At 32.7% G+C, this 23978-nt stretch overlaps 1 protein-coding gene and 1 long non-coding RNA gene across 2 annotated transcripts in view; one reads left to right on the top strand and one right to left on the bottom strand.

Moving 5' to 3' along the window:
- LOC123655300 overlaps nt 1-23978 on the top strand; it is a 202694-nt gene that overhangs the window by 108343 nt on the left and 70373 nt on the right. Inside the window, exon 3 of the mRNA XM_045591113.1 lies at nt 4123-4152. Coding sequence (XP_045447069.1) covers nt 4123-4152 — 30 coding nt within the window. The remainder of the gene's footprint in view (nt 1-4122; nt 4153-23978) is intronic.
- Nucleotides 17695-21889, bottom strand: LOC123655301. Its single transcript, XR_006743377.1, has 2 exons — nt 21840-21889; nt 17695-18163 (listed from the first exon to the last, which is right to left on the bottom strand). It is a non-coding gene; the product is annotated as an uncharacterized LOC123655301 (long non-coding RNA).

The raw sequence follows: 23978 nt of genomic DNA, 5'->3' as shown, positions 1-23978 counted from the left end.
GGGAACTTTACAGGTTTCAAAAATCACAATCAATGTTTCACAACATTGGCAATACTTCATTACCCAGACCAGAACAGGGCTTATTCCGAAAAATAGTAGTTAAAACTGTCTCAAAACTTGAAGCATATGTATGGTATAGAAATAATTCCAAATCCACGGATCCCAGTAGGATCTCCTGTATCACGGAGCCGGAAACACACATAACACACAAGTACAAACGACCAGACCACGACAAACGTCTATATTAAAACAATTACAAATGTTTGCCATGTTTCGGGGTCGAAACCGCGACTGCTAGCTCAACAGACGGTGCTGTGACCGCTACGCCAACGTGTTATCAAAACAATAAACAGATAGAGATTTTTTATATAATTATGGTTTTCTAATGCAATAAATCCAATCGTATAAGACATAACCACTTAAGTAACATTCGAGCAGGTAACAGAATATTGAAACACGTGTAGACCATGTTTTAGAAACAATGCTCAATTTCCCACTATTATTGTTATTGTAAGTCCACTGTTCCGTCTATAAAATAAACTACTTACTTCGAACCCAATGGGATTAACCTCTGACTTTCGATAATCTTATTAAGGCTAATACACACATAACACATAACGTTGACAGGGTATTATTCCCAACCAAAATATATTTCACATAAGAAATATATTTCCCTTAAATTTATTATCTGTAATCTAAATAATACATGCGGTGATAAGCTGTATACGCTTTAAAAATAGATACTGTATTAGCAGTAAATATAATTAGTCTGTGTATGATTTTACGAAACAAATATTTATATAACCGCGATCCACAGGGGGCACGATAATATAGCAATGTCGCACTATTTTCAGCAAGTAATCTCTGAGACCCTTGACATTCAAAGAAATATAAATGTGATAAAACATGGAAACCTCCTTCCGACAGTGTTATCAAAACGACACCCACGACTTGAAATTGTGTGATGTATTGCATTATATTAATTTACTGTAGCGTTTTAAAAATAATTCTATTGACGCAAGTTTAATAACATATTTATTATGTTTTTTAGACGTCACATTAAGAACATATAGTTATGGCTACAAAGTTACATTAATATTTATAAAGGGAAGTGAATTTGAAAGAAACTGTGTTTATCCATCACCTTATAATTAAGCAAATAGATGTAATTAGAATTATTGTTAAAATGAAAGTTTACTTTTTAAACAATTCAATTAATTAATTAATATTTAAATATTTTAAATGCACTCGAAGATACGGCTATATTGATATTTGCTTTCACGAATTTTAATTAGTTTTAAAATAAGACAGCAACATGACACAAGATAAAGTGAACTTATACGCATTAACACTAAACAGAACTAAAACATACAAATCGAAACTGTATTTAATTTTTATAATTACCTAAAAATAAGAAACATTACATTCGGATTTTGGAAAATATTTTTCCCCCGCCGAAAAGGGGCGCTTGTGTAGGTTACCTAAAATACCCCTTAAAGTGTTGGTACGTCAAATTACTGAACACGATATACTTAAAATTTAAAGTTCTTTTAATATTAAATAGGTACTTACTAAATATAACGTTTTGTATTTTGAATAAGTATATTTTGAACGCGGTGCTTCTTTTTAACGCTGCATGTGGTTTATTTACCTGCTAGCGAGGGTTCGCTACCCCTAATTCTTCGGGTTGGGTCGAAGTCAGCATTCTTTACATCCACCAACGTTTTTTCTTCGGCTGTAAATATACAGTAAAGTTCGTTAAAATCTAAAATTTAAATCAAATCATATGTGTTATTGACAAATTTTGTTTATGGTCTGGTAAACATTTATGAAATTGTAATGGAAGTACCTATGTATCTTTTTTTATTCTTGAATACGATTAATAATAAATAATATTTGCTAAAGTAAATGACAATATAGTTGGCATATATTTAAGTATAAGTGTTGTAAAACGAAATTTCCAAAATTTAAAGCATTTATTGTACGACTAGCCTATGTAGCTGCACACATAAACCCGATTTCACTTATTCTTGTATCTTCTTTCTCACGATACAGGCAAAAATATTTTGGTACAGTTTCGTGGGTTGGTGTGGACAAATGGACAAAGGAGGACAGTCTTATCGATATTAAAGTTATATTTTTGGTAAATTTGTTACTCAATATTAGAAAACAAAGACTTATAAATTCTCTCTTAACGCTAGTTATCAGATTTCTGTGGTCTGTGGTTATCACAATTGAATTCAGATGTTTTCGGTGACATATAGAACGCAATGTTTTTAAAAACAATATGGGGTGATGTTTTGCACAACACGATATCACTTTGTTGATACGGTATTTAGGCCTTTCGTTGTGCTTTTGTGACGAATGGGAGTAGTTATTGTATTTTTAAGAAAGAATTGAAAGATAACTTACTTTGTTATTGTAATATCTTTTATGTAAATTTAGTTTATTTTATACGAGTTATCTCGTACCCAAATCTTTAATACATATATTCGTAAAAATAGGGGAATTCCAGGCTCAGTAGAATATTGGTTCACTTTTACTGTTACCCAAATTTCGGTTTGTCTGTCTCTGTCTGTTAAAGATCTTTTTCTGCGTTCCAATATAAAATATTGTTTTTTTTTTATCTTTGAATTTTTTCGGAAATGTATTTTAATTAACTATAAAAAGGATGAAGACTGTTTTTTTTATGTCACACCCTTTTATATCCAGGGTGTGAAAATTTTAGAACTGTCCTTTTTTAATTTGACATAGCCGAACGAAAACTCTTGTAAATAAATTGCATGTTTTTGTTTGAGATTTCGGAGTACATTTGAGTACTCCTTGTTTACTCTTTCTGTCGTAAAGAATATCCAAAGTGCTTTTTTCAATACTTGTTAGAAGATCAAAAGTAACTAATTAAAATTTGTTATTTTCGGCTGGTTTGTAAAAATAATCCTTACTAAAAAAAACTGAAAAAACCGGCCATAATATTTTATATATTCCTACATGTACTTGAGAGCCCAATAATACGTGTATGAACAAAAAAAAAAATAGCATTTATCTAATTATAGAGATTTTTGTAATTCGTTTTTTAAAAGTTTTGTAGTTAATGGATCGGCAATGTCTTAAATACTGTAAATAAACGCAGGACTTACGAAGGTCTGAAAACAATCACGTATAAATACAAACGTACTCTTAATTTCCTACCGGTATTGACATTTCCGCAACCGTTTAATTATCCTTGTCACATCCGCTTTTATTGTTAAGATATTTGACTTGACCGCATAGAAAAATACCATTTAAATTTTGTTAATTGTTAATATCTATGTAACTGAGGTGTTGTTGTTTCTTTTTATGTGTCATAACGCAGCAGAAAATATCCAGCTCAAAATCTGGAGCAGCCAGACTAGGGAAGTAACTCAACGTTACTGGAGATCACAGCTAAATAGTATTGCTCTCAAGCAGTATTGTGTTCCTGTGGTGAGTAAGGTGATTAGAGCTTCTGGGAGGATTGGAAGTAGGGTTGCCAAAGCGCTTGCTTCTGGTGTTTTGCAGGCGTCTTATAAGCAACGGTAATCGCCTACCATCAGGTGAGCCGTAAGCTCGTTTGCCGACCTAATTGAATAAACAATACATATATCTAATGTAAATACACAATAGAAAAATAATGTTAAAATAGTCCTTTAAATATTTTGTACATGTCCATACACATTATATTTATTTTTATGTACAGTGAATTTTCTTGCTTTTTAAGCTTCAAAAGTGTATAAGAGTATAAATTATGTATGGCAGTAAAATTTATTAAAATTTGCTCGGTGTAAAAGGGTACGTTCTTAAATCACGAAGAAATGAATATAAAATTAAATAAGTATTTTGTAAATTATCTACAATCATATTTATTTAAAGTTTCTGTCCTTGTCTTTGGGTGTTTGGAAAAATGTCTTCGTACCATATAATTATGTATTTTTGTTTCACATCCATTTTATTCTTTGCATCTGTAGTACCTATATTTAAGCATATAATTTTTAATACATGTAAATACTTCAATTGTCATTGTATCGATTTTACATCCCATGCTGTTTTTAATAGTGGGCACGCATTCATTAGCACTATTTTCACGCATTTTTTAATTGATTGCAGAATCCGACCTCACCGGACTATCACACGTTGGTAAGTGAACATCATTTTTTTATGTCTTATTATTTTTTAGGTGATGGTATATGTTAGTATAGAAGATGTCTATCAATTTCATATTTACACTATTTTTATATATTTATATTTATAAGTGTTGTATAAATACTATTTACAAAATGCAGAATTATGTTCTCTAGGTGTTTATTTTGTGAAACTAAATATATACAAGTACTTACATAGCTTAGGTTAAGGTAATTTTTGAAGGAATCATCAAAGAATATACAGAATCCTGCAGACTATTTAATACACGAAACGTTTGGCGCTGTTTCAAAGATTAAGGGATAGTTACAAGTTACAGGTCTGGTAGTTGAAAAAATTGACGCATTCCAAATAGTCAAATATAACTTCCATAATATAAAATACTTAGGTAACATAGCATAATAATTATGATATTTGAAATGTGTAAAAATTACCATAAAAAAAATACATACTACAGATTTATAGTTCCTCGAAGTAATGGTAAAAGGAGTTTAGTTTTCTAAGATAGGTAAGTTTAAAAAATGCAAGTAGTTAAAAAAAGTAACACATTCACCCATATATTAATTATATCTTCCCAGAAGAATTTGTTGAACTTGAAACAGTTTTTTTTTATATTTCTCATAAATTTTATGATGCATTTGCAGTTTACACTATGAAGTATTTACATGACGCATCTACTTTACGCTGTTGGTTCAGTTAACTTGAGTAATATATTAATTTTAGAAAAAATTCAAGATTTAACTGAGGTAGGGCACAGCAGGAAATTTCCTGCTACCTTACAGAAGATAACAGCTAAATAACACAGTTTTTAAGCAATGTTGAGTTCTTGTTGGTGAGCAAGGTGACCAGAGATTCTGGGGGGAGCTGGAGATGGGGTCGGCAAGGCGCTTGTGATGCTTCTGGTGTTGCAGACGTCTATTAGCTACGGTAATCGCTCAAGGTGAGCCGTACGCTAATTTGCCGATCTAGTTACATAAAATAAAATAAAATAAAATAATGACATGTGCCTCCTAGAAGGTAAAGTTATCTTTATTGTATTACAACTACTTGCAATCTTTTCGTTACATTATCCATAAGATAAAAAAAATATCAAAATACAATTAAAATTTATTACGTATGTATATTGAAGTCATAATATTTTTGACAATAAAGTTATTATTTATTATATTGTACAGACGCCGTCATACTTCCTACCACAACATATTTGTAAATAAACTTTAAATTATCTTGTTTTTATAAGTTTAGACGATAATCAAATATAAATATTTATCGCCAATCGGTTCTTTCAAGTGATTCAGAAACAATATACAACGTATTTATTACGTATTTTACAACCAAATAATATTTTCATTGAAATCATTACCAAAACATACAACAGTTAATAAGAAACGTAGCAATATCGTGTTTTTTTATATTGGAACAAAGTTCCTTATGGGAGGCTTGACATTTGGCTGGGCGACCGAACTGAACAAAATGTGATACTAAAACCGTAAGAAAAATATATAACGGAAGTGACATAATATCAGTCACACGACTGTATAATATGACGATTGTAAAAGTAAAATATTACTAGTAAACTTTTTTTTTAAATTATTTATGTAATTTTATACTATCGGCAAAAATAAATAAAAACACATGTATTTTTTATTTCACTTAATGTTTGAATTATTATTATTATTATTTTGTTTGATTTATTTTATTTTACGGTATTTGTTATTTTCTAAAATACTAAATTTCCTAAATACTTTTATGTACTTTATTAAAAATCAATCAACAAAATTAAAAAAAAAAATCAAGAACTAGAAAATATATATAAAATTCAATATATTTTTTTCAAATTGTGTTGCTTCTATACTATCCGAAGGAACTTAGTTCCTACCTGGTGTTCCATGACACCACATAATTTTTTTCCATAATTTATAGCAGTTAGTTTAAATTTAGTTTTTCATAATAATTAACCTATTAAAATAGTTTATGAATAGATCAAGCATTCCTATTATATACACGTTTCATAATTATTATGTTATTTCGACAAATAAATACTAAACTAACTAATTTAAAAATATCTGTATAATCTATACCTGCGTTCAATGTATTATAATATGCAGATATGATTTTTTACTTCACTGTAAATCTTTTATTACTGCTGTAACATGTATCTGCTGCTTTTATATCCATATATCCATAGATTTATCTTTAGACATTTCATAACCTTTTATTTAAAAATTAATTTTTCTGAGTTTGAAGTGATTTTATTTGGACATTCTATCAAAACATGCATAAGCAGTCTTTGATAGAACATTACTCATTAGATAACCTGTCTGTCAATCATACAACTATATTGAGAATAGAAAAATATTTTGTAGCGGGTTTCAAACTCGTTTTGTATTTCGAAATTAATCTTGTAACGCGGTTTATGACGGATCTTTTTATTTATTTTAATAAAAAATTTTAAACGTACCTACTTTACTATTTATCACTTTTAATTTAGTGGAAGTTATATTGAAACGAGTTTTTCGCATTTCATCGCGGTATATTTGGTTAGGTTTTCATATAAGGACCCCGGTATAAAAAAAAATATAAGGAGTAAGATCTACTGAACGAATGACCTATTACGTTTCTCGTAACGCCATCTACGATACGATATGATAGATGGCGTTATTTGATTCATTCATTTACCATTTAAAATTGTTAATCATCGTTTTCTTAGACTAGTAAGCCTTTTTGTACCTATTTAGACAGTCAATTTGAAGGAGTAAAGCCCAGTCGTGCGTTGGAGCTGACACGCACACTTTTTTTAATGTCCGGCATTTCAGATATTTTACAGCAACCATGGTCACGGGAGGATTTTTCATTATCATAAGGTTACCTTTATATAAATATAGGTACCGAATTCTTCTTATAGAAAAATCCATTCAGGTTTTCTAGGTTTAAAATTAGGAGTATAAACTGGGTTTTAAGGGAAATAATCAATGACATTGAAAATAAATAGAATGGCAACCAAACCAATTTTGGCGATTGTATTTTTGTACCTGCCTTTTCTTATTAGTCTTATTACCAGTTTTATGCATGTTTATAAAGTTCATAGGAAGGTCGGATTTTATTACGTCTTTGTCGTCTCGTATTTTCAAACGAATTTCCGTACTAATCTCATTATTTCAAAAGTCAGTTGTTAAATTCCTATGAACACCATTTAAAAATAAAATATTCAACTCGTAGGCCAGCAATGTAATCAACTCTGTTGACCTCACAAAATCCTATAATATAATTCCTACAAAGTTGTTACAACATTAAGAATTACATAATTATTAAAGCCCATATTCTCAGTCGCATGTTTTAACTATGAACTGATGACGCTATTTCCTCGTAAAGTGTTCAAATCAATCTTATTCAGTGGCATATTTTGAAATTCCACACCTCGGGCCTATAAAGTTTGCTGCCCCATAAATTAAAGTAAAAATGCGATATTTTAAACTTCTTATTTTATTCCATTTATTAATGAAATTAAACGAGCTAAACGAAAATTTTCGCAATATTTTTCGGGTAACCTTTTTTTTACGTACACATCGATTATTTTTTCACATCTGTATTACGTATATTTGACTTGCGCCGCCCCTGGCTGCCTGCCGCTCCGGGTAGCCTGCCGCCTCAGTCAGCCTGCTGCCCCGGGTTATGGCCCTCTTGGCCCTAGGGTAAATACGGCCATGATCTTATTAGTAGTTCTACATCAATCTCCAGATAGAAATTTTTTATTAAGTACGCAATATATGTAATCGTATTATTGGATTCATAAAAACAAAGACATTAAATTTAATGTCTTTGCATAAAAACTTAGTACGCGAACTTGCCTATCTGAATGGGCATGGAATTAATTCGTCATAAGAAACCATCATGAGAAACCATCTCAGGGTATTTTGATGTATGAATACTTGATCGAAGAGCGTAGTAACAATTTTGAGTAATTTAGAGGTATTTGAATATAAACGACGTGTCAGCTTAACAATACGCAAAAACATTGAATAATATTGTCTGTCTGTAACATTATATCATGATCGGTATTAATACATGACACGGTATTATTACTAGCATGCGTTTCAATTAAGGTTCATAAGGGTAATTGGTGACGGTGACCTCGCAACGATAGTCCTTCAAACGACGAGCGAAAACAATTGTAGTATACATTTGTATCCCGATTTTTTAAATATACTTATTTGTTTCCTCGCAGTTTATAACCTTTGTTTCGGAGCGTTTTGAAAACAATTTATACTAACTAACTTTTAACTTACTGAATTTAAATTTAAAACAAAATGAAAGATATGTAGCCGATTTGAAGGCTATCTCTAGCTTAACTTTTACGGTCTCGGCCTAGCGGATGTCAGGGAGAGGGGGGCAGACGCTGAGTTTGCGTCTCTTGCTTATTCTATGAATCTTATTTTATGTATCTTATTCTATGTATCTTAATCTATGGCGGATGGACGAGTCATAATTATAACTAGCTCTTATTAAAAATAAAATAATATTATTGAATGTTTGTGCTCTTTATGCTTCCTAAAAAAGATTGTTAAAATTACTCATAATTGATAGAAACAGTTGAATGTGTCATTTAATCGTCTTTTGCGGGAAAAATATTTTATAAACTCAATGTTTTCGTATAAATTAAACAATGAAGACCACAGCTTTAAAAGTACTAACAAGTATCTAGTGTGAATGTACTTAGTGTGTGAAACAATTTAATGAATTGTGTTTTAAACTAAATTGAGTTACTGTTAAGAAATTTTCAATTGCTATTGATCTGTTTGATATTTTTATAACTTGTTTGTATGTTGTTGTCTTAGCTTCTCATAAATACTTCAATAATACTTCTAGTATTAATTTTATGCATAGTAGCGTAAACTTTTGTTTAATATATTTGACTGTACAGAATATTTCACTGTAATGTACTTTACTTACATATCTGAAGTTTCATTCGCGAAACTTCAAATCCATTATAGAATAACCGTTATTTTACATTCATATTGCTCTTGGCATTGGATCAGAGATTAGTTAAACTGTTTCTTGATTGCCGTCTAGCTAATTCATTGCTATAAAATCGATATTTTATTTGGCTATATTCCTATTTCTGTGTAGGGTGTGATTAAACGTTCGATTTATATTTGTATTTTGTAGCTAAGATATAGATTAAGTACATCATGAGTAAAATGATGATATTGAAGAATAAAAACATGACGAAATTGTGTAATAGCTGGTAATCTTTTGTTCCTTCGCTTCAGTGACCTTAATCTTACTACACTTTATCCTTTAACCATACATTTGTGGCTCACTGGTCCCACAAAAGTTTATTGGAAATGATGATTACTCTACAATCTCCAATTCTACATCAATCACAATGACGCTTGGTCTTTGCTAGAGAGCTCTAATAAAAATATATTAGAAAAACAGAAAGGCTAGTGTTTTTATTATTGAAGTAGGTTATTTAAATGTAAAGATTTTTACATACACTTATATATTCTTCATATTAAATTGTTATTGCTATAACGTGACTTGACCAACTTTTAAAAACTAAGCACCTTTTGTTTATTATTTTCAATTAATATTCTTTTAATGGTGGTTTTAATTTTAATGGGTGATGATAACTTACCGTAAATGAGTCGTGTTTTAAGTAATAAGTACCTGGCTACCTGGGTGACCGTCTCGGTGACGGTCTTTTTAGTAAATCGGGTTTTTTTGAAAATCATATTTAAATACGAATTACATATTGATAAAATATAAAAAAAAATCCGATTTTACCGACATAATAATAAAAAATATGAACTGGCAATTTAAATGAAAAATCATGAGTGCAATTAGAAAAAAAAAAAGGAAAAAAGTAATCGATTTTGTGACATGGGTATTTGAATCGTGGTCTTCTCGGACGATCCCTACCGGCCGATTTCTCCCACCTGAGCTATTACAAATTTATTGACAATTGCAAAATTACCTTCATATTCTAACGCTATTGTAGCCATTTTTTCATTGCCTAAAAACAGGGATGAAACGACACTTTCTAAAAATGAATCATAGCTATATCAATTTATCGCCCCCGAAATCCCCTGCATGCCTACTAAATTTGATGAAAATCGTTGGAGCCGTTTCCGATATATATATATATATATATATATATATATATATATATATATATATATATATATATATATATATATATATATATATATACACAAGAATTGCTCGTTTAATAGTATTAGATATTGTACATTATAAATATAGATACAAAGGAAGTTTCGTTAAAGACTTTCATATGTTTTATACACTTAATAAGTGTTGGCTCGGCTCCAGTTCCCTCATGAAATTATACGGTATATAAAGGAAAATAATTCTTTTATTGTAATGTAAACAAAGGGTATGAACGTTGTGTGTTTTGGTTCGTTAAACCCACAAAATATACATATCGCAATAACATAAATTAACGAAATAATTAGGCTTTGTTTCTCAAGAGAGAGTCAAGATGGCAAAATGGATAGAGCACGAAGTTCTGACTTACTAGTTTCATAGCTAGAACAGCTTATGGATACAAATAAATTTTTCTTAAAATTTTTCCTTACGTGCTTCCTTAGAAAAAAAGTTGAGTTGACTATTGTCTAACTCTTACATACCAATATTTATGTAATTATCATACTATACAATTACCCTTACAAATTTTGTTTCACAATTATATTAAGCGGGTCTGAAAAAAAATACTCCAACAAATGAAGCAATGAGCTTGGATATTATTAGACGTGAATGTAATATAAATCTCGTTATTGTTGTTGGTAAATAAATAAATAAATATCTCATTATCTCTCTCTCATTCTTATATCTTATCATATAAATATTTTACTACTAAAATGTTTTAATCTAAGATAAATATAATTTATTTAAAAGCAATAAAAAGGAAATGATATTAGTTGCTATGCATAACAATCTGCTATTCTTCAATCAAAAGCCACTTACTTAGACTTAATGTCACCTAAACTGTCGTTCTATTTGTTTTATCTTAAAAAATCTTTTAATAGCAAATATATGTAGTTTTAATATTACAAAATAATGGCGAAAATTACTCTGAAGAATAAGAATGACGATCAAGTACAGATTTGAAAAACCTTGGGTTTGATAGAAACGAAGATTTGCGAAAAGTATATTTTTTTTTTTGAGGATAGGACTCTATAAGGATATCTAAATAACGGTAATCTCATCTAGTGGGCATGTTGATACATCAATATCTGCACGTTCATTGGACCATATCGGCTGAAACAATGATTATTTTAATTGATGCTCCACTTACATTCTCCAAAATTACTCTTTGGTGGAACAACGGCATAAAACTCGTCATTTAACGTTTTTAATTTAATAGTTCCTGCGATAAATTGATGGTCGCAATTAATTCCTTGAATGAGAGACGTACAATAAATGTCACGGTTTTAATGATTCCACATTTTGGTCTCTATGTCTAACGAAATAAAAACCAGACTAGTTTCTATTATTTGTGGTTTCCAGTTTGTTTTGTTTGCAGGTTATTTTTGTTTTTGTTACGGCGCAATTTGCTTTGATATCGCAACCAATTAATTGGACCTACAAAATGCGTAAAAAGATTAATACGTAGACTCTAAGAAAAATATTGTCAAAATAAAAAAATAACCGACGTGGAACGTGATGTTGTTAATGCGTCAAGTTCGGATAGTGCAGACTTTGCAGTACAAAAGGTGTATATATATTATTAATATATATATATGTTTGTGTTCATGGCCAAATGTTTCTCCAAATTTGGTTTGTACAAACCCCCTGCATTCAATAACTGAGGTAGGGCACAGCAGGAAATATTCCGCTCAAAATCTGGAGTAGCTCGGGTGGCACCTCGGTTGGGGAAGTACCTCGAGCTTACAGAAGATTACAACTAAATAACACTGCTGTCAAGCAGTGTTGTGTTCCTTTTTTAGTAGGATCGGCAACGCGGTAATCGCTTACCATCAGGTGAGCCTTTGCCGGTTGTTTGCCGGAATAGTTGTATAAAAATAAATATAAACCTGAAATTTTTACTGACTGTAACTTGAACAAAAAAGCGATAAGAACAATTATTTTTTTATCGCCTGGTAATTATAATCATGCACATTACGGTACCTAATTATAAAATGTAATAACAAAATAAATTTAATGATTTTCACAGTTTTTCCTACTTTTTGATGGCAAATGGTTACGTTTCATTCTGTGGAATAAGTAATACCCAAATATCATACAATATGAATAATGCAAATTCATAAATCATTTCATTTCGAAAAATCAAATTTGCTATTATTTACCAAAGTAGCTAGAAAATATATTTAAATCAGTGGAATGCAGGCAACAGAAAACATGATTACAACTTGTATAAAGATGGTTATTGTAAAGACTAAACGAACTAATAGAGTGTTTATATTGTGTCAATTTCGTATTTGTCGGCATTTTCGGCAACGGATTATTGTAAACAGCTATTCGTAGACTGTGTTTGATAGCAACCCGTTTGCTGTAACCAACCGAGTACATATAAAGTTTTCATGCTTGGCCGTTTACGGTTTTAACAACCTAAATGCTGATGGTTCCAGTACTTTGCGTAAAATTTTGTGAAAACGGCTACGTAGAATAACGGGTCAATTAACGGTCAAACGGCACAAAATAAAACCGTATTGTTAATTTTTACATAATTTAACAGCAATAATTGATTTATTTATTTTCTTGTAGTAACAACTAACGAGTTTGCCACATTTGCGTGACACTTGCTTAATGTAAGAAGTAGCCTAATGAGAACTTGCTGATGATCGGGAACCAAAGCCTATTTACTAAACAAAATTGTTACCCAAAATTTCTTGCTCTTTTGCTTTTCTTTTCAAAATGTTGTATATGACTTCGCTAATATTTTTGTTCGTAAGACTAAAAGTCTAATTCGATCGTAGAACAGTTTAGCTTGTTTTTTTTTGTGGAACATTGTAAAATAGGTCACATGTGTAACAAACTTGATTGAATCGACTACGTCACATGAATTCGTTCACCAATGTGATGTAAATGTGCCCTTTTCCTTCGTCCTGATCTTCTTATCGCCCTGACTCCACAACGTCTATTTTTTTTTTTGTTTTGTTCGAATACGCTACTGAGGCTTCATTTGTTTAGTTATTTTAATACATTAATTACTGTAATGAAATAAAATTTATGACCTAGAGCAGGGAAAACCAACTTATTGTTATTGTTATTAAGAACGAAAATTTCAAACATCTGTTCTGCGTAAAAACGTGTGGTATCTAGAAATGTTCCGTACGCACAAATATTGTGTAATCATTAAAATCGTCTTGATTGTTTGTACAAGACGAAAAAAGAACTAACGAGATATATGCGCATACGTATAGCAGAATTCACGTAACGTGCAGATAAGCTTCAACGAAAGGTAATTTTATTGTATTTACCGAGCTATCTTTACTTGGAGCAGTGATAAAATCAATTCCTAATTTTTCATGTTCAACGTTATTTTGAACTGTTATTGCTGCAGCACTGTTAAGAAAATATCTGCTACACTGTTAACCAAACAAACTTCGCTAGGAACGTTTTAATTTAACTCTTTATGAACGAAATAGTGACGTACAAAAAATGTTTAGTTTAAAATATACGTTATGTAATGAGTTGTATTATTAATGACGTTTATAATACAAATCGTACGTGCTTCAGGCTAGTACAGAAAGCTTTTAACATTAAGTCTGCCTTTTATATAGGTTAATAATGTATTGCGCAATAAAGCATGAATAAATAAAAACCCACGACATAGTTTATATCTGTGATATCTGAAGTCAAAAAACTAAACAACTATTATTCTATCATATGAATGTTAATTTGTAGAAATTTACTAAAGTTGCTAGAAAATGTATTTTTGAGTCAGTCGAATTTAAGCAACAGAAAACATGATTTCAACTTGTATAAAGATGGTTATTGTAAAGGATTAATAAGCAAACTAATAGGGTGTTTATATTGTGTCAATTTCGTATTCGTTGGCTGTGTTTAAAAGCCCCTTTTATGTTTTGTATATTAAATTGAGATATCCTTAGAATTGATGCTAATTCCGAAAATAATTTAGCATTTTCCAAACGATTGGCAACGAAGAACAAAAAGTACGATGAAGAGGCACGGTTAGCGTTGAAGGAAGGAACCGCGCCCGCAACGCAGATCAATTTCATAGAAATTACCTGTCCCGTCATTATGTAGAAAACGCGTTAGCAATTATTATCTTGAACTTATATATACGTATGTATTATATATTCAGCCAACGTAGTTAGCTATTGACCAAGGCCATACAAAGAAACAAGGAAGAAAATCCACAATGAATAGCTTCAGTATTCTTAATTGCAAATTTAATAATTTGCGCAATTCTTTTATAGGAACGTCTACTTACGTCATCCCGCAATTTAATGAAAAATATTTGTTAAATTTTTCTATTATAATATTATGTTGCGTAACACACATTGTTTTACTAGTAAATAATTAACGATAAGAAAAATGTAAATAATAAAAATAAGTATATGTACTTGTTTCAATCTAAATTATTTTTTAATGTTAAATTATTGCTTACAGAAAGAACACATTATAATTATTTTAATTTTAGTCCATTGCTGGGTAGTCTGTACTATGAATTTCTAAGAGATCGCACTGAATATACTTATGTACCTATATGAAGTTCATTACCTGAATTCAGTGTAAATGTTTCCTGCAGGGTTCGCCAAACCGATTCATAAAGGTAACCGTTTGAAACGGTTACCGTATGAATCGGTTATCGATTGAAAAGATTACCGTTTTATTTCGGTTCCAAAACCGTAATAAAACGGTTACCGATTAAACTGTAATACCGAAATATAACGTTATGTATTTCGGTTTTAAATGATTCGGAGAAGTAACAGAGGGAGACAAAATCTGTGAGCCATCGTTTGAAATGAAGAATATGTAATGTTCCTTTGCTTTTATTGATAATGCTTGGTTTTTCATAAGACTGGCTTCTTTAACTATGAAAGTAATTAAGTTTTTTGTTTTGAATTATTCGTTATATGCAATGTAAACATTAACGCGAAACAGAGATGAAAAAAAGTAAACCCGTAATCGTTCCATAGCTTAATTGGCTAGAGCGCCGACACGGTCAGTCGGAGACGCGGATTCGAACCCCGCTGGAGCGGTCAATTTTTGATATGATATTCAAAATGTTTAGAATTCCTAATGTGGGGGGAGGGGGGTAATACAAAAATAAAATCGTAGATATTAAAATATAATATATTAACAAAATATAACTTTGATTTGTTGTCAACAATAAAAACGTTACTTTGAAATGAGTATTTTTTTACTTTATAATTAAAACTTTAAGCTTATTCCTAATCTATTAGTTACACCTATTAAGTTATTCTTTTATTTTAAAGTAAATCTTGATTGCAAGCTAAACAACTCTTGACTTAATAGTAAACATATAAAAACTTGCTCGCGCCACGCCCGGGGCCTGTCGTCTATCACAAATAAATAAGTTTTAAGTAAAATCACGCAACACACGGGAGCGAATGAGATAGAGATATGGTGTATGTTCGGACCGTAATCCGAGCTAGCGCAGCGCAGCTACAAGAACGGGAATTGCCCGCTTAAACTTATGACGCGAACGTTGTGCCTACTACCGGTTTATTTCGATACTGTATTACCGATATGATTCGGTTACCGAATGATTCTCTTACCGATATTTTGATTCGATAAGTACCGTTTTATAAAGGTAAATAACCCATACCGGAATATCCCTGGTTTCCTGTACCTACTTGAAAGGAATGACGTCACGAAAAAAGCATAATAACGTCTAAGATGACGTTATAGGTATACGTTCTATCTGATAATTATTTTTGTACATTGTTGTCGTTGTGCACGCTTGTTTTGCAAATTGTTTATTCCTATAATTTATTACGACATGTTACGAATATGTTAGTATTAACATATTCTAGACACAAATCAATACGTTAAAGCCCGTTGTTTTACCGTCGAAGAGGAACGAATTGGTTTATCGTCGGTTTTCTATGAATATCCTTACTGATAGGCTAGTTGGCCCAGAAACAATCGAATGCTATTTGCATGTTAAATATTCAGTTCTAAAGAATATTATAACAAAGCGCTTTGTAGATGATTAACGCAAGCACATTTTTTCAGAGTTTTAAATAACAACGTTTTTGTATTAATAATATATACTTATACATAATGTGCGAAGTATAGTTAAATAATCATATTTAGAAAAAATATAAGATTTTATCAAATAATTATCCCATCCACAAATTGTATAATGGACGATGATACTAAGATGGATTGGTTGTTAAATCTATAAAAACAATACAATACAAATACAACGCATTTACAATAAATATAATCCATACATTTTTTATAATCCTACCAACCGAAAAAAATACATGATAAGATATTTAAGCTCTTAGTAAGTTGGGTTGTTTGGAAGAAATGGCTAAATAAAATATACCACAAGCCATAAGTCCGCCCATTGTACTTTACAGTCTATAACTATCATAAAATACGTTTATTGTGTAACATGTAGTTGTGGTGTACAATAAAGCATAAATAAATAAAATAAAAAAGTATTATTTATGTATTATATAGATAATCTTTTTATTAATGTTTACTGTGCACTAAAATAGAAAGAAAACTTGATTGCTTCTATGTGTTTTAAATGTTCTGATTGAACAGATGTTAAAACTAAACAGTATTGGAGGAAAAATTCTTGTATATTTTATTTTCATCCACGGTCAGACAAATAAAATGAGAAATGTGAGATGTGAAATCTGTTGATATTTTGTACGATGACGGTTAAAACGTAATGTGTGGGATGTCACACCACCAGCAATGTCATATACTGTCACGAGCAAGACTCACAGAGAGCGAGTTGAGACGCAATTGCTTTGACAGTACGCCAACAGAAAATGGTACTTAGTGCTTTACATTAAGAATCAATCAAATTGACCAAAATACGTCGTATTATTCGCAAATTCATACGACAAAATATTCGTGACGTAATTCGCTTACTGAAGTACAGTGTATACACGGTTTATTGTGTGTTAAGAAAACAATTCGTTGAAAGATAACTTCAACGTGCACGATTTTGTTTTGTTGTTTCTCAACAATACAAGAACATCCTTGCTTCAAATACTTCAACTACTTAAGAATTACAGCAAAACACCTTTTTTAGCTAAAATAATATTATGTACAATTTTACATGTATTTAAATTAAAATGGTTTTAAAAATTACCTTTTAATCAGTGGTAGGGTAAAAAATGTACTTAAATTTTATACATGAACTAATTTCTTTGGATTCAAGAAAAATTTAAGTTAATTTATCAGTAAAAATAAACAGCTTATATCATATTATAAGAATGCTAAAGCTAACAAACAATAAGATAAACATTATAAAATAATAATTATCCGTAATTATATATGTCGGATTCGGCCCAGACATCAGAAGGAAAACTCAGATAAGGTATTATACAAATTTATTGCAGTCGAACAATCGGTTATCTTAAATCTAGAAATACAGAAATGAAATATAATAAATTAAACAATTACAAAATATGACAGTGAGGGCGGTCACATAGGGCTGTACTGACTGTCAGAGACAGGGTTCCACGCACCCACCGCAATAAGGACAGTACTAATTATACAACGTTCCAACGTCCAATAACTGTGCAGTACTGACTGTCGAGAGACAGTGGTCCGTGCACCAAGACGCATCCGTTTGAAATGCGTGTCGACTCAAAAGCGCGGCACCTTATAAAGGCGATCGCTTGGCGGGGAGAACCGTTACAATATTGGACTGTCGATAATGATGCGTCCGGTGCACGTTCCACTAGCGCCATCTAGCCGCTGTCTCTCAAAACTGTTAAATAAGGTGGCTGCCGTCACGGCCATTCTGATAAATCAGTCGTCCTCGAGTGTATTCATTAATCTAAAAAGATAAGAACTCATTAATTTCCATCGTCATCATCATTACATATCAATATGGCAAGTATGACTGGTCTAGGTTTACAATAGGAAAACCCCTACAGTTCAAACATGCTGGTCTAAATCGTCACCCACTAGAGCAGGTGAGATTCCTGCAGCGCATCACTGATCATCGCCATAGCAAGTTAACAGGCTGGTCTAAATCGTCACCCACTAAAGCAGGTGAGATTCCTTCAGCGCATCACAGATCATTACCATAGCAAATTAAATAGGCTGGTCTAAATCGTCACCCACTGAAGCAGGTGAGATTCCTTCAGCGCATCACAGATCATCTCCCACAATAGCAGAAGAGACTATTTTAATTGATCACTCTAAAGATTCTATTACAGCTTCGGAATTATCTACACTTAATGTTCTAGAGCTAAGAGATAAAGTTTCCTCAGAATCATTTGCACTTAAGGTGCGAGAGCTTACAGAAAGTGTTTCCTCTGAATCATCCGCAGTCAATGTTCGAGAGCTTACAGTAAGGGTTTCTTCAGAATCTGAGGTAACATTACTATTGCTTACAGACACAACAGGTATGTTGAACTCATTATCTGCCGTCACGGTTCGTTCATCATCATCATCACTATAATTTTCGTAAATTTGTAAATAACCTTCTTGCCCTTTAGGTACTTCCCTTAAATTTTCATGGGCAACTTTATAAATTCTGTTAGAACCGTTTATATGTCTAAGTTCATAACGGTCATTATCTAATACAGTGATTATTTTATAAGGTCCCTTAAATTTATTGTCCAACTTAGTTTGATGTCTTTCTTCGCATTTTACAAAAACAAACTGACCTACTGCAAAAGGTTGAATCCGAGCTTTTCTTTTATTAAATCGTATAGTGTCAGCATTAGCCACTTTTTGAATATTTTCTGATGCAGATGAACGAGCCGTTTCAACATTAATTACAGTGGGTTCAGAAGAACTAGGAGCTATCTTAGCTAGATTAAGTGAGGAACCTTGAATGCCAAACATCAGTTCTATAGGCGTAAAACCTGTGGTCCTGGAACGTGTACTATTAAGAGCAAGCTGAATCTCTCCTAGTTCATCCTTCCAAGCTTTATTAGTATTACATTCGACAATAGTAAAAATGTTCTTTAAAGTTTGCATGACCCTCTCAACCTGCCCGTTGGCTCTACTAGAACCAGTTGCTATTAAATGGAGCTCTATTCTATTATCGTTACAAAAGTTTTTAAACTCGTTGCAGTCATAACAACGTCCTCTATCTGCGATAATGCGCTTCGGAGCACCAAATAAGTTTACAGCATTTTTAATTGCTCTTACAGCGTATGAAGAACTTAAGGCCGGAGTATATTCAAGTAATACAAACTTTGTAAAGGCGTCTATTAAAACTGAGCAATATTCTTTTCTATCACTTTTTCCTGAAAGTTTTCCTGTTAGATCTAAATGAATTTTATGCCAAGGGACTGGATGTTTGGGGATTGGATGCAACTGCATTTGCTGTGCACCTGAAGGGCCTTTAGAAGTTTTACATACCACACAGCTATTAATAAACTTTTTTACAAATTTAGCCATATCAGGAAACCAATAAAATTCGTAAAGTTTGTCTAAAGTCTTGTCAAAACCTAAATGTTTTATTTCATTATGGACATGACTAATGAGGGACCAAACCAAAGAACGGGGCACAATAGGAAGCCAACTAGAAACTCCTCTACGTTCTATCTTTCTATACAGTATTCCTTGTCTTATATCATACGTATGCAATATCTCTTCAGGTAGTTGATTATTACGGACTTTTGATATTATTTCAGAAAGTTCCAAATCGCGTTCTTGTTCTACAATTAACCAACCTTTATCTAACTCAAGAAAATTTACCTTACGGGGTTCAGAATAATTAGTGTTTGCTAGATTTCGAGACAAGTAATCTGCATGGGCCATCTTGCGACCTTCTTTGTACACGATATCAAAATCGTAAGCCTGCAATATAGCCCACCAACGGTGAACCCTTGGAGTTAAATCACGCTTTGAGTGAGAAGCTTTAAGGGAGTTACAATCAGTGAATACAGTGAATTTTCGTCCATGTAAGTAATGACGAAAATGTTCGATTGCTTTTACTACTGCAAGGGTCTCTAACTCATAAGAGTGATAACGTGTCTCTGCATCTATGGTCTTCCTACTATAATAGGCTACTACATGAGGAGCATCATTATATTTTTGGATAAGAATTGCCCCATATCCCTCACTACTTGCATCGGTATGGAGTTCAATGGGCAGAGCAGGGTCAAAAACTTTTAAAACCGGTTCGGACGTTAAAATGTGGATAATTTTTTTGTGTATTTGGTCATGCTCTGGGGTCCACTTAACATTACCTTTTCCTTTGGTTAGGGGATACAAGGGCCGAATTATTTGGGAAAAGTTAGGAATAAACTGCCTAAAATACGTTGCCAGCCCTATGAGCTGCCTAACTTGAGTAACAGTTTTTGGAGTGGGGACATTAACTAAAGCTTGAATTTTTTTTGGATTCGGTCTAATTTCCCCAGCTGAAACTATATACCCAAGGTATTCGGTTTGAACTTTTAGAAATGAACACTTCTTTAAATTAAATGAGAACCCTGCATTGGACAGCGTTTTAAGTAATTTGTCTAAGCGGTTAAGCCCCTCATCAATATCCTTTGAAATTGAAAGTACATCATCCATAAAAACTAAAATCTTTTCATCATTCATGGGCTTTAAGGCAGTATTAATAGCCTTTTGAAAAATGGAAGGGGCATTGCGTAATCCAAAGGGCATAGCCAAATATTCAAACTGCCCTTTTGGGGTTACAAATGCAGTTTTTTCTATGGACTTTTCATGTACAAGTAGTTGGTGAAAACCAGATGCCATATCAATACTACTGAAATAATGAGCGCCATTAAGCTTGTCGATTTGTTCACTAATCAGAGGCAAAGGGTAATGAATTGGTTGAGTATTATTATTCAATTCTCGATAGTCAACACACATGCGTGTTCCACCGTTCTTTTTATCTACAAGAATGATAGGGCTCGCAAATGGGGATGAACTTTCTCTAATAATATTCGCCGCCAACAATTGCTCAATCGTCTCATCAACTACCTTAGACTCCTGAGGGGATAACCTATATGGTCTCCTATGTACTACTTTATGGGAATCTATCAAATCAATTTTCAACTGCCCGGTTTTAATTCTAGTTGTGGGAAAATTTTCAATAAAATTATCAGCATATTGCGTTAATATGTCAAAAAGTTTTACTCTATCAGATCCCGTCAGGTCGGTATTAATTGAATCAATGTCAAATATGGGTTTGGTTTTGGTACACACATTAGACTCCCTACATCGCTTAAATATTAAGCCGGTCTCGGAAATTTCAACTAAAATATCACGCTCAAGTATATCTCTACCTAATAAAATAGCGTCTCGTAGGCAATCATCCGGGACTACATGAAGAGTGACGCGAATCTCGACGCTCTGAATATTTATGTCACAAACGATTTGCTCTGTGCTACTAATGATACTCTTTCCAATACCAGTCATGTTGATAAGGTCATGCAATCTTTCGCCGATAACAAGGTGTGAAAAGTTTTTCTTAATTAAACTACACTCAGAACCGGAATCGAAAATAAAAGGAAATTTCATACCACTACAGTCCATAATACCTCGAACAATCTTCGAGCACGCGTTGACTTCTTTGCTTCCAGTAGCGACTTGTCCCTTCTTCGTATTGTCAATCCTTTTTGGGCAGGTGGAGACGACGTGGCCTGGCTCCCCGCAGACGTAGCAGGTAGGGTGTGGCTTCTGGTTGACACGTTTATCTTGTGGTTTGTTTCTGTCACGGCAATCAGCTCCACGATGCCCAATCCTGCCACATATGTTGCAGCTGCCTCGAAAGCTGAACGTGGCGCGAGGGCGTTTGACATCAGGGTCATTTAACTCTGACAATTCGGACTTTCTTTTCAAGGAAATACCCCGTAGTACTCGAAATAGGTGGGATTTATCATTTACAACAGTCGAGTTCAGTTCACGACGTATTTGAACATCGCACTGAGATAATACGGAAATGGCAAAGCCCGTCACAACCTTTTCAGATAAACTTGCATCCGGGATGTTTTCAATTAATTGCCAAAGTCGTAAACATGTTTGAGCGGGGGTCTCATTAGTGTTAATTTGAAATTTAAGGATACTGTCAAAGTGATCCTGAATCAGCATAGGACGAGAGAACTGAGCTTTTAAAGTCTCCTGTATATCTTCCCATTTATATTGACTGGAAGGTATTTTGGTCAATAACGTGGCTGCACGGCCTCGTAGACAATGGGTCAGCGTCATGATTAAATCTACGCCTTTCAAATTTTTACTACTAATTATGGCGTCTGACAGGCGACACCATCCCTCTATGTCAGAATTCGGGTCATCAGGATCAAACGGCACCAATACCGTGACAGGATGTGGTGGTGCATTGGAACGGGGTAGTAAAGCATCAGTTAATTTTGAAAGAAATGCTTCTAAACTATTTGAGGGTAGCGGAATATTTTCTTGCATATTTTGTGACGAGGTGTCAGACGTGGGCGGAAAATCCAATCCCACTTCTGATGTCGGATTCGGCCCAGACATCAGAAGGAAAACTCAGATAAGGTATTATACAAATTTATTGCAGTCGAACAATCGGTTATCTTAAATCTAGAAATACAGAAATGAAATATAATAAATTAAACAATTACAAAATATGACAGTGAGGGCGGTCACATAGGGCTGTACTGACTGTCAGAGACAGGGTTCCACGCACCCACCGCAATAAGGACAGTACTAATTATACAACGTTCCAACGTCCAATAACTGTGCAGTACTGACTGTCGAGAGACAGTGGTCCGTGCACCAAGACGCATCCGTTTGAAATGCGTGTCGACTCAAAAGCGCGGCACCTTATAAAGGCGATCGCTTGGCGGGGAGAACCGTTACAATATTGGACTGTCGATAATGATGCGTCCGGTGCACGTTCCACTAGCGCCATCTAGCCGCTGTCTCTCAAAACTGTTAAATAAGGTGGCTGCCGTCATATACTTTTTAATGAAATAATTTTGAGGACTGTAAAAACGAAATAATATAATAATGCTGTAAAACGTACAATACAATATCAAATTATTATCTATTTCACATAGGATGGGTACGGTGACATTTGATATGTTCCAATACACGCTCACTATTTTCAACAAATCGGATAAATATACATTTTTAAAAATCACCAATTAGTTTCCAAAGCAAATAATAATGCTTGATTAGATTGAAATTGTATTTATATATGCGTTTTTACATTTTAAGCAAAATAAAAAAGGTACAGCGAAAATGATAACTTAAAATTACAGGCATGAAACGAAACGTTTAATGATAGGGATTGACACGTAGTAATCGGCTAAAATAAATAATCGTAACGGCCATCTTGTGAATCGCGTCATCTCACTGTCTCGAGATATCTCAATCAGTACTTTCTGTCTCTTGTATGCTTCCCGTGTTTTGGTTTTGCCAGTTGCTATAGTTGTATTTGTTGCTGTTTTATTAAACGGTTTTATTTAGCTCACCCCGTTTGTTTTATTTTTTATTTATTATTTATTCTTGGGTCAAATTTAGTAATTCAAATTTCACCCTCTTCCTGTCAACCGATTAATCTGAAATTTTGTATACACTTTGGATTTTGGTGACAATACAATTATGTTTATTCATTATCATTATAAATTCAAGATGGCCGCCGCTACAAAATGGCGGATAATTTATGTTTTATTAATCCCATCAATATGGGTATCAAA

Source organism: Melitaea cinxia, chromosome 7, assembly GCF_905220565.1.
Source record: "Melitaea cinxia chromosome 7, ilMelCinx1.1, whole genome shotgun sequence".
In the NCBI taxonomy this organism is placed as follows: Eukaryota; Metazoa; Arthropoda; class Insecta; order Lepidoptera; family Nymphalidae; genus Melitaea; species Melitaea cinxia.
Note: the sequence above shows the minus strand (reverse complement) of the source record. Positions and strands in the feature narration are given on the sequence as shown.